The sequence below is a fragment of the Schistocerca nitens genome, chromosome 1 (assembly GCF_023898315.1).
Source record: "Schistocerca nitens isolate TAMUIC-IGC-003100 chromosome 1, iqSchNite1.1, whole genome shotgun sequence".
Lineage (NCBI taxonomy): Eukaryota > Metazoa > Arthropoda > Insecta > Orthoptera > Acrididae > Schistocerca > Schistocerca nitens.
In genome coordinates this window covers 1,298,600,862-1,298,613,893 of record NC_064614.1, presented here as the reverse complement: position 1 = coordinate 1,298,613,893, position 13,032 = coordinate 1,298,600,862, and the positions used below count along the sequence as shown (strand labels likewise).

Here is a 13,032-nt window from a genome sequence, read left to right as displayed (position 1 = left end):
GATCTCTTGGATAGCCGGCTCATCAAGATACACGGGACAATCCCGAGAGGAGGCAGCATGGCCGCCATCGCAGTTGATACAGTGGGGAGGAGGAGGCGGACAATCGCCCTCGTGCGCATCCCTACCACAGGTTACACATTTGGCTGGGTGTCGACAAGACGTTCTAGTGTGGTTGAAACGATGACACTAGTAGCAGTGCATTGGGTTCAGAATGTACGGCCGGACTGTGATAATTTCATAGCCTGCTTTGATGTTAGATGGCAGCACCACTCCATCAAAGGGGAGAAAGAGAGTGCGGGTGGGAACTAAGGAGGAAACTACCTTTTTCATTACACAATGGACAGCAGTGACACCCTGATCAGAGAGGTAAGACTGGATTTCGGCCTCGGTTAGGCCATCGAGCAGCCTGGTGTAAATTATGCCCTGGGAAGAATTCAAAGTTCTAAGGGCCTCTATTTCCCCTCCCCCCTCCTCTGAAACATAATCCACAAACAGATTTCTCATTCCATATCCTTACACACCCCTAAGAACCAGTTAGAAAGGAGGGCCCCCTTTGTTATGCAATCCCACCTTGGAACAGGGTAGCTGTGGAGAAGCAAGGCAGCGAGCAGTTGTTGTGCTTGAGAATCAGAAGTAGTCTCCAAAGGCAAAGTGCCATTCCGTAAATGAGAGCAGGATTTCACAGGGCCGGCAATTGCATCAACACCTTTCTGAATAATAAACGGATTTACCGTGGCGAAGGACTGACCGTCTTCAGTATGTGAGACCACGAGGAACCATGGTGCAGCAGGAAGGGTTTTTGAATCATTAGCCTCATTACATTTACGTTTCGTAGACACTGAATGGGAAGATGATTGACTCATTGTGAGAAAATCCCCCACGATTGCCAGCATCTCCGATGGCGTGCTCCTTCCAACTGGGTGACCCCTTCACAAGGGGGCACACCTGCCTTAGGTTACTGTTCACACCTCAGGTCACACCTCCCGAACATCCGACAGAGGGACCAATCAGCAATTTTGGAAGGTTGCAGCTCAGGCAATCACCCCTCCATGGGCCTGGCCTGTACCAGGAGGTACATGCAAACCCTACCTGTCGACCTGGGGCTGTGAATTAACCTTTACCCAACCACCTGTTACGCGTCAGATGCATGGGCCAGCCATCAGGAACGCACTGGGTGGAAGTAGAAAAAGAGGAACCTCAAAACCTAAAGCAGAGCAATGATACGAGAAGGGAAACAAAGAAAGGAAAAGGGGGTGACAAACAAAGGTGAGACTGTTCTTACGTCAGCGACAGACAATGCAGAACATTCCCAATAACACCCCATACATGTTCCCCAAGGGCAGGGAAAAAGAATAGCAAGAGGATAGAAATGCAGCATGGAAGGGAAAAAATTGCTGCAATGGCTGGAGCCCTGTGGTAGCCAAGCACAAATCTGCCAAAGAGTGGAGAGTCCCATGGAGGGAGTGGAGGATGTGTTGCAAGAGTAATTTTCATCTGTGTAGTTCAGAGAAGCTGGTGTTGGAGTGAAGGATCCAGATGGCTTGGCCTGTGAAGCAGCCACTGAAATGAGCATGTGGGGATCAGCTGCACATAATGCCACCAGGTGGTCAACTTTGTTCTTGACAATAGTTCAGCAGTGTTCGTAGACAGCTGGTTGGTAGTCATACCAACATAAAAGGCTGTGCAATGTTTACAGCAGAGTTGGTACATGACTTGAATGCTTTCAAGGTGACCCAAAGCCTGTGATAGTACTAGAATAGGAAGTGCTTGGTGGGTAGATGGGACAGGTCTTGCACATTGGTCAGCATCAGGGTTATGATCCATGTGGCAAGGTGTAGGGAGTGTGAGTGACATAGGGATGGACTAGGATGTTGTGTAGATTGGGTGGGCAATGGGACATTACTTTAGGAGGTTGTGGGAAGGATCTTGCATAGGATGTCCCTCATTACAGGGCAGGATGAGAGATAATGGAAGCCCTGGCGAAGAATATGCTTCAGCCCTGGCGAAGAATATGCTTCAGTTGCTCCACTCGAAGTTGGTATTGCATAACAAATGGGGCACTCCTTTCTAACTGGTTCTGGTGTGTAAGGATATGGCATGAGAAATCTGTTTGTGGATTATGTTTTGGAGTAGGGGTGAGGGGAAATTGCCCGACTGTGGTGAAGGGCACACCAAGAAATCCCTCCCGTACAGCCTAGCCATGTGTGGATGACGTATCTGCAGTGCAAGAACTTCCCTGCCCAGTATGCTGAAGGTCTTCACAGAATGGCAATAACCCCCAAACATAGTACACAAACAAATTTCCCACACCATATTCTCATACACCTCCAATCCTCCCACCACCACCCAAGAATCAGCTACAAAGGAGTGTATCCATCACCCAATGTCATCCCGTACTGGAACAGCTGCACCACATTCTTCACCAAAGCTTTGATTATATTTCATCCTGGCCTGAAATGAGGGACATCCTACCCAAGATCCCCTCCTAAAGTAGTGTCCCATCGTCTATCCTACCTACATAACATTCTAGTCCATCCCTATGCCACTCCCACTCCTAACCCTTTGTCAGGAGGATCATGTCCTGTGGAAGACAAAAGTGCAAGACCTGCCCAATCCACCCAGCCAGCACCTCTTACCCCAGTTCTGTAACAGGTTTATCCTACCCCATCAGAAGCTGGGCTACCTGTGAAAGCAGCTATGTCATATACCAGCTCTGCTGCAAACACTACAAAAGCCTTTTATGTTGCGTGTGACTACTAACCAGCTGTCCATCAAGATGAATGGCCACTGCCAAACTGTTGTCAAGAACAAAGTTGACCACCTTGTAGCATAAAGACATCTGAATACAACATGCTAAATCTCAATGGCTGCTTCACAGACTGTGCCATATGGATTCTTCTGTCCACCACCAGCTTCTCTTGAACCTCGCAAACAGAAGTTATCCTTACAACACATCCTGCACTCCCGTAATCCTCTTAGCCTCAATCTCAGGTAACCCACTGTCCCTGCATTCTACACCCAACAGTTTCCTCCTTGTTATGTTACTGCCACACCCTCCCAATTCACGTCCCCACACTGCCTTCAATGTTTCCCCTTGCTATGTCCCATCACCTCCCAATTCACATTCCCATGTTGCCTTCAGCATGTGCTGCTTCCCAGCAGCCACTACAATTGTGCCAGCTCATGTACCTGCCAACTCTCCATACCACATTCATAGACAGCAAACCGGCTGCCTCCCTTTGGGATGCTAGACACTCCAGTACATATATACAATCAACAACTCAACTCAATGCTTCTGCCTTTTGGTCAGTGGTTTCCATTAATCCTAATAAAAAAATATAGGCAGTTTTGTGCTTAATACACATAGCTGTTTCTTTGTTTCATTTTGCTTCCCATGACAATGGTACCTTTTTTTTTTTTTTTTTTTTTGTAAATGATCGGATATCCAGAAAATCATTTATTCAACCCCCTCCCCTCCCCTGTCTGTCAAGGGCTGTCTGGAGCTGAAGAGAATGTGAAACAATCCTGTTCACTTTTAGTTTTGGCTGGTTGCTACAGAAAATTTATAAAAGGACAGGCTACAAATGATCAAAGATGATTAAACCTACTAAAATAAGAAGCTAAGTGGGCATGGGATGATGGCACATATGAAGCTTTTGGTAATATCAAGCAAGCACTACTTGAAGCTAAAATTTTGCATCATCCTAAAATGAATCAAGTATTTAAATGGACCACAAAAGAGTCACAGTCTGGTTGTGATTATGAATTGCTCCAGCGTGAATGGGACCCAGCAGGAGGTGAACAATGAACTCTCTCTTTTACTAGTCGCAGTCTTAGCAAGCACTAGCTGAATTACTCAGTGAGTGATGAGGAAATTCTGTCTCTCGTTTGACGTCTACAAAAATGTCCGACTCTAATAATATGGGGCTCTAAAATAATAATATGTACAGACAATCCAATGTTGAATTCTTCATGGAAAGTAGATAATTACATAGTGAATTGATGGTATGGCTATTATTTTTACAGGAAATGAAATTAGAAATTGATTACATTACAGGTTCACTAAATATGGTTTTTGATGTAGTTTCTCATTTATCATTAGGTATGAATAATGAATACAGAGTTAATTTTAGCTCAACACATTATTTTAACAACAAAGTAAGATTGTTAGCATGAGGAATAAAATAAAGTTTAAGATCTGAAGCATATTTCAGTCCTATTGTTACATCTTTGAACGATGGAACATTTTCTAAAAAGGATAAAAGTAAGCGGTTGTTATGAGAAGAGATTTTATTTTGGAGAGTAGACGAAAATTCAAAGCATTTGACCAGAAAATTATTTATGTATAATGGTACGCAGTTTATAAGAAATACCTTTAAGGAATTTTTATCTTGGGAATGGGTACATCATATTACAATTTTACACACCACAAATATAATCTTATCCATCCAAAAGAGTAATGAAGGAAACTGGATGACTTTGTTGTAATTGTATGAGTTGACATACAACCTGGGTACGGCTGGTACCTGAATTCTAAGTATTTTAAACAAGTTACCTCATCTAACTACAGGATTTTGCCTTTGCATGTTTCAAACAGGAAGTTTATTGGAAAACCATTACTGAAATTACTTAAATGGCTAGAGAGTATAATTCAACAAAAAATGAATCAAATAAAAAGGTGCACAACAGAGTAAACCAGCTTAATCAAAACTCTTGATTTGAAGGAGGATGCCTTAGCATTAGTCAAGAAGTATCATATACGTTACTTTATAAAGAAAGTGACTCATAAAAACAAACAATGGAAAACCCGGAATGGGCTTCTCTGTGTCTCAAAACCTCCATTATATGGAAAGGGACTAGTAAGTTTTTCCATAGGTATGAAGGTCCTTATAGGGTGGCAGACATTCCACAACCAGAAGTAGCATTTCCCGTAGAGTCATTGAGTGCAAAAGATAAGGAATTATATAATACAGATATAGTTAAAACATTCATAATTCAAATGATGGCTTTCAGGGGATTCATGTTCTTTGTGAATTTCTGGGCTGATGCTTACAAAGTCCTGAGTCAGTCAGTTTATTATATTTGTTTTTGTACAACAATCCTTCTCTCCTACTATCCTGTATACTTTTGTTACATTTTCTCTAACTATTGTGATGGGAGTACGTAATTTGGTGGAAAGGGCAGGGTGCAATCAGGATAATTTTCTTTAATAGAGAATATGTAATCCTTACAGGTCTGCAATAGCAGGATGTTGAGAGCACTTTTCAGGGCCTATGGCGTTGATGCTGGTGGTGCCGGAGCTATCTTCTTTCCTTCTTTGGTCTTAAAATACTAGATCATTTTCTTCCCTCTTTTAGGTACTGATTTCATCTTGCACATTGCACATTGACAGGTACTCACTATGAGACCCTTTTTTTGTTACAATTTCAGTTTCCAATTTTTGGATTTAATAGCCCACAATTATGCATTTGCTATTACAGATGTCTCCTTTGGCCCCCTCCCCATTTGCTATTATTTATAATGTGCTATCATCAGTATCAAAATTAAAAATAATTATGTGCCTTTGTACCTGCAAAAACAACTGTGGAAGACTAATATAATTTAATAATGAGTAACTTAAAGGCAAGGAGTGCTAGCTAGAATAAAAAACCTTTAAATTATTTACAAAGATTGCCGGCTTAAGTAGTCTAGATGGGTACATAGTATATAGAGATAAAATCAGGAAACTACGAGGGATAAAACTTTCTCAATGCACAAAGAAGGAGATACGGTTTTCAAACAGGTGCTCTGCCCTAATGTGTGCAGTATGGTAGGAAATAAGGTACATGTACCAGAGGAGGAGGACCTACACTTGTGATGAGGTAAAGGAAAATCGTTACATACAGGAACACCATTTCTTTGGAGGAAGGGATAAAGTGTGGTGAAATATAAGAAAAAGGGAAGTGTGATAGGACTGTAGCCAATCCCCAATGTTATTCAATCTGTAAACTGAGCAAGCAGTAAAGGAAACCAAGGAGAAATATGGAAAGAGAATAAATGTTCATGGAGAGGAAATAAAACTTTTGCTGTTTGCCAATGACACTGCAATTGTGTCAGACAGCGAAAGACTTGGAAGAGCAGCTGAACATACTGAACAGTGTCTTGAAAAGAACTGGAAGACAGACATGAACAAGGATAATGGAATGTAGTAAAATTAAATCAAGTGATGCTGAGGGAATTAGATTCGGAAATGTGACATTAAAAGTAGTAGATGAGTTTTGCTATTTGTACAGCTAAATTACTAATGGTAGCCACAGAAGAGAGGATAGGAAACTTAGATTGGCAATGACAAGAAAAGCATTTCCGGAAAAAGAGAAATTTGTTAACATCAAATAAAAAATTTCAGTGTTAGGAATTTTTTTATATGACATTTGTATGGAGATAAGCAATCTACAGAAATAGTATGAGGGTGATAACCAGTTCACACAAAAAGAGAGCAGAAGCTTTTGAAATGTGATGCTACAGAAGAATGCTGAACATTATGTGGGTAGACCAAATAACTAATGAGGAGACACTGAATTGAACTGTGGAGGAAAAAGCAATTTGTATCACAACTTCACTAAAATAAGGCATTTGTTGACAGGACACTTGCTGAGACACCAATGAATCATCAATTTAGTATTGGAGGGAAGTGCGAGATATAAAAATTGTGGAGTGAGACTAAGAGATGAAACCAGCACACAGATACAGAAGGATGTAGGTTGCAGCAATTATTCAGAGATGGAGATGCACGCACAGGATAGAACAGCAGGGAGAGCTGCATCAAACTAGTCTTCGGACTGCCAACAACGACGACGACGACGACAACAGCAGCAGCAGCAGCAGCAGCAGCATCAACAACAAAAAAAATGTTTTAGAAGTAGAAACCAAACCTTAAATATAGTTATTATTTTTATTACAGCTAAATGTAGAATATAATCAAGGAATTTCAGTTTTTGCCAATCAAACTAACAGATATTCCAGAAAACGAGATTCAACAGGATGTGAGCTAATGTCCAACTAATTTACTATGCTGAAAGAGCAGCTTCTATATCTGAATGTCAGAAAAATTTAAATATTTAGGGGCACATATTGGCAGTAGTGGGTTGGGTAATACAGAAGTAAAATACAAAATACAACAAAGCAGAGAAGTAATAGGCCATATGATTTATTTTTTATTTTTTTTTTAAATTTACAATAACATTTCCAATAACGGTAAGAAATGAGTGGGCAAACTAATAGTTAAATCTATCCTATGCTATGCATCAGAATTATGGATTTTAAATGCTGACTTTACAAGATGACTGATAGGTGTGGAAATGAATTATTTTCAAAGGAGTACCAGAATATCAAGAACTGAGAAAAAAATTGATGACAAAGTAAGAGCTAGAAGGAGGACAAATGAAGCAGTGAAAGAAATGACTAAAAATAGCTTAAAACTGGTATGGACATTTATGAAAAATGCCATGTCACCGGCATACAAAGAAAATTTTTGAATGGGAATCACCTCGCAGATAGAAATGTGGCAGACGACGACATTCTTGGAAAGACTGTATCAACAAAACAATGAAGCACCATGGTGCACACAAGAATGACATGATGAATAAAGACGCGAGTGTATACCTGTCCTTTTTTCCCCCTAAGGTAAGTCTTTCCGCTCCCGGGATTGGACCTGCCAGCACTTTCGTTTGGTAAGTCACATCATCTGTGTTTTTAGAGATATTTTTCCCACGTGGAATGTTTCCCTCTAATTATATTCATATAATAATAATAATAATAATAATAATAATAATAATAACAACAACAATAATAATCTTCTTCCATTAATTACTGTATGAGTTCTGTAAAGAGGAATGACACAGCCACTTCACCAAGAAACTATTTACTGTTGTGACTAGTGTGAGAGAGTTTTCAACATAAGCAATTCCTTATGCTGTGGTAAGTTTCATCTTAGTCACAGTGGATGAGCAGTTTCTTAAGGATGTGTTTCTAAAGTAGGCTGGAAAATATCACGTACAGATCCAACCTAAAACAGACAAGAGGTGTGTGTGCGTGTGTGTGTGTGTGTGTGTGTGTGTGTGTGTGTGTGTGTGCGCGACAAATAGTTTCTAAATAATGAGAGCAGTCACATCTTGTAAATGTTTTTACAGTGTATTTAACTCATTATTTTAATAAATCTTACCTCAAAAATTTTCTACACACATAGATTAACATCAGTAATGTGAAGAATTTTTATAGAATCTTACCCCATGTGAGAAGGGGAATAACAGCAATCCAAGCTTCTTTGTTACATAAGCTGTGTCTACAGCAAAATAATACTTCAGTCTTGTAACAGGCACATATTTCTCCAGCTCTCTATCAACAATTTGCTTTCCTGATCCAACCAATGCCTGCCCATATTGCATAGCAACATTTGCAACCAGTGGTTCATTAAGAAACTGGCCAGGTATAGAGTACCCTTGATCCACATCCATTGGTGAATAACTGGGCCGCTGACTGTAACCTGTGAGAAACATAACAAAAAAAAAGTCAAATACAACAGTACTTGTTTTCAGAGGGTATGCAAGGCATATTGTGAACATTTTGAGACTGACTGGATTATCATAACTGCAGCACATTCCAAAAAGCACACGGCTGAAGCAGCCTACTTCATCCAGCGATAAAACGTTGAGAGCTGTGTGCCTATTAGAAGTACTTATATTACTGAGCCCTTCACAGCATTCATTTGCTATCAGCTGTAGGTCTTTAACACAAGTATTTCCATCAAAAGGTTTCTTAGTTCTTCAAAGTGAGTTTCTGGGTAAATTAGTGCCTTTGCTCACTGTATTTGCAGTTGAGAATTGCTCTGCTTTCACAATATTTCGATGGTTCAAATGAACTCTGAGATAAAGCAAATTCTCTTGAAAATTTGAGATGATATGAGCACACAGATACTCTTCCCTCTGAAGATAACACTTTTAGCTGCCAGAAACTGATTGAAGGTGATGCCTACTAACACATTCAGTTTCCATTCAAGATTACATCAACAACTGTCTCGTCACTACATACTTCAGAACATTTTTGTAGGTAAAGTTTGTAGTTAGTAGATGCCACACACGAGATAGGGGGCGAACAGTTTGAGTTCCACAACAAGTAACTGATGGTTTGATTCTCACAAGTTAAAACTGTTATTCAACATTGTAACTGAGGAGAAATCATAACTGTACAATCCTGATTTCTAGATAAAGCATTAGTTGTGTTTAATTCTACTCTGATGATGTTCAACAAAGAAAGGGAGGAAGGAAATAAAAGCTATTTATTTACTTGGCAGAAAATGGACATATTTCCGTAACCACAGAGGAAAGTAGGTTTGTAACCAAAAACTGAAACAAATTCGAGAGATTCACTACAAAATGGGCCTGTGTAGTATCTTTTCCCATCATGACAATGTGCTGGCTCAAATGTTTGTCAAAAGACAGGGTGGTTACCAGGAACCTCAAATCAAGACACTTCTTTGTTCTCCTGAAAGGCTTGATAAAATCCAAATAATTTTATTCACTTCCAAAAATTGAATTCATGTGTATTGAATAATATGATGTTCATGACCTAATCATATCAGACAAATATTTATTCTAAATGGAAACATCAAACTGAAAGGACAATGAACATGTAAAACTATACATACCATGTGGATACTAAAACAATCACAAGGAGATGCAATCAGGGAAAGCTAGAGTTATGTGCAACTAGGAAAGTGTGCGGCGGGGACAATATATCACACGACCTGCAACTAATAGCATTTTTCTGCCGCTTTCATGTCTTCTACATGTACGTACTTGTTCTGCAAATCACTAGAAGTGAATGGTGCAATATACTTAGCCAGGTACATGCTACTGTTTCTTCTCATTCTGATCGTGTGTGGATTGCAGGCAGATTAGTCGAATTTGGCATGGGTCCCACATCGCACATGTGATTTGTAAGCAGTCTCATTTACACCTGCATCAACATATGTACACTACAAGCCACCATACAGTGCAAAGCAGAGGATACACTGTACCACCCCCTTTCCTGTTCCACTCACAAATGAGTTGCGGAAAATACTGGTGTCTATATCTTTCAGTACAGGCCTTAATTTCTCTCATCTTGTCTTCATGATCCTTTCGCAAAATGTATGTTGTTGGCAGTAGAAGCATTATTGAGTCAGCCACAATTGCCGGTTCTCTAAATTTTCTCAACGATGCTTCAGAAAAGAACACTGTCTCCTTTCATTTGAGTTCAGGAAGCATCTCTTAATATTCGCATCTTCATCAAACCTGTTGGCAACAAATCTCGCAGCACGCCCCTGCACTGCTTTGATGTCTTCCTTTAAAGGGCGGTTTACTATCTTTTGGTTCAAAAATTCGATTTTTTTTAAAATTGCATTTTTGGATCTGTAAAAGTGTTTAGAATCCACCCCTGAAATGGTTTTTCCAAATACGGAATGGAAATGTTTGTAATTCACGGCTGAACAAAAATGCACCTGCCTGAAATTGGCCTTTCTCACGCATCAGTTTTTTTGGGAATTTCGACTTTGTAGCCAGGAAAAATTATTTTATGTGCTTGCCCAAGGATCAAGTGATCAAGGAGATTACGATGTACTACAGCTTGACAGTCCGACGGCATTCCAATTCAGTGGAACAGATGAAGAAGGCAATTTGGGCAACGTATTTCCACAAGTGTTCGGCGGATGACCGCCCACAACATCAAAATTGTCCAGCTGGGGAAACTAGTTGGTGAAAGTGGCGCATTGCACAGGCTACCGAACATCTGGACGAATATCAACACAGCCAGCTGCTCTCCAAAGAAGTTCAAAAGGTGATTCATCCGATCTACGAGGCCCTTTCGGAGGACGAGTTATTGTACCGGTGCTTGGGTGGAAACACACAAAATTCAAGTGAAAGTTTGAACACTTGTGTTTGGAAGTTAGACCCCAAGCATTTGCATTCTGGTGCGAAGATTGTGGAGATTGCGACTTTTCTGGCAGTGAGCAGCTTCAACGAAGGGTATTCCACAATTCTGAAGACCAATGACAATGATGGACATCACCCTGGGACTCTATTCGACGCAGTTCACCAAGCATTCGGACAACCACCAGATTCAAGCGGCTGAAAACCGCTTGTCACTGGCCGTATGAGCAGCTCTGGAGCAGCACAGGATGGCCCAGATTGAGCAGAACGCCCTCTATGAGGAAGAGGAAGGACCAGTTTATGGACCCAGAATATCAGATTGAACATACGTTGCATAATATTGCATTTATATGTAGTCAAAACTTCAAACGCGTTTTTCTCGAAATGACTTTTTTTTATCGCGCGGTGTGGCAACTTCAAATCTACTGAACCAACTGGCATGATTCTTTGTTTCTGATGAAGCTAACTAAATCGTCTAGGAGTTGTACCACTCTTATTCCGATCCATCAACTATAAATATTTTTACTTGGCCAACGAAGTTGAAAAATCGATGAAAAAACTATTTTGTTTCTAATGCCCACCATTTTGTTTCCTAAGGTCCAAATAACTTAAGTGAGGTACAACTGCTAAAGAATCTTATATACTTCTAACGTCAACTCAATTGTGATTTCAGACGTGACATACCGCACGTGGAGGTCTACATCGAAATTTTTTTTCGTTCTGACGGTACTTCCGCATTTGCTCTTCGAGATTTCCGGTCAACAAAATTCCATTTTGTAAAGGAAATATCAATAAACATTTTGACCAAATTTGACATTGATATCTATAAAATATCCTGAGAAAAAAAATTCTCTCAAAGAACATGCTTTTTTCAGGCCACACATAGTAAACCTCCCCTTAATCTGACCTGGTGGGGATCCCACACACTCTAGCATTACTCAACAACGGGTTGAACTAGTGTTCTACAGGTGGTCTCCTTCGCAAATGAGCTACACTTCTGTATCGTTCTGAACAAACCAAAGTCAACCATTTGCCTTCCCTACTACTGACATTATGTGCTCGTTTCATTTCATACTGCTCTGCACTGTTACGCCTAGATATTAAATAGTCATGTCTGTGTCAAGCAGCACACCACCAACACTGTACTTGAATATTACAGGATTGGTTTTCTTACTCATCTGCATTAACTCATATTTTTCTACTTTTAAAACAAGCTGCCATTCATTACATCAAACAAACTCTGTCTTAAGTCACTGTGTATTTTTCTACAGTCGCTCAATGATGAACACTTTCCCATACACTATCGTGTCATTAGCAGAGTCACAGAACACTGCTCATCCTATCCGTCACATTATTTGTGTATATGTTTCCTTTGTAGACAGCATTTTCCCCGTTTCCGACCAATAACCAATGTGTGAGTTGGCTGACTCAAATTATGACTAATTGATATTGCAGTCGTAGGATACTATCGTTTTTCATTTTGTGATGTGCATAATCTGACATTTCTGAACATTTAAATGAATGGAAATCTTTGCTACACTTTGAAATCTTATCAAGATCTGACTGAATAATTGTATAATTTTTTCTGTCATTATTTCATTACAGTTGGCAAAGGTCTAGAATAGGGCCAATGGCCTACTTACATGTTTAATGCAGGAATGTTGTCAGCACCTGCCGTGAGGTATGATCGGAACAAAAGAAGGTGTGTCAGCTGTTTGTATTACACAGCCAATGAGAGAGCAGTAGGCAGATAACGTATTTCAAAATAATACATTTGGAAGAAAGGGTGAAATATTGCTGTAAATGATTAGAAATTATCTGCTGTTTGTTTGAGTCACAACTATCTAAACTCTGCTAGCTAGTATCTGCAAATTAAGGACAGAATTGCAACCCAGAATATTTTTAAAAAATCAGTGGAATATGTCTCTGCTCTTTGATGCTACACAATAGGTCTGTGCAAGCATACATTTTTTAGTTGAATTATGGGAGGAGATAGGTTGATTGATGTATTTAATTAAATCATGGGAGAAGGTAGGTGGATCAATGCTTATCAATATATTAAAAGTGCATCTATTTATTAATAAAAACT

At 39.9% G+C, this 13,032-nt stretch overlaps 1 protein-coding gene across 1 annotated transcript in view; it reads right to left on the bottom strand.

Annotated features, from left to right (window-relative positions):
• Nucleotides 1-13,032, bottom strand: part of LOC126202228 (protein YIF1B) — a 77,632-nt gene that overhangs the window by 30,831 nt on the left and 33,769 nt on the right. The window contains exon 3 of the mRNA XM_049936846.1: nt 8,265-8,521. Within this exon, the coding sequence (XP_049792803.1) occupies nt 8,265-8,521 (257 nt within the window). The remainder of the gene's footprint in view (nt 1-8,264; nt 8,522-13,032) is intronic.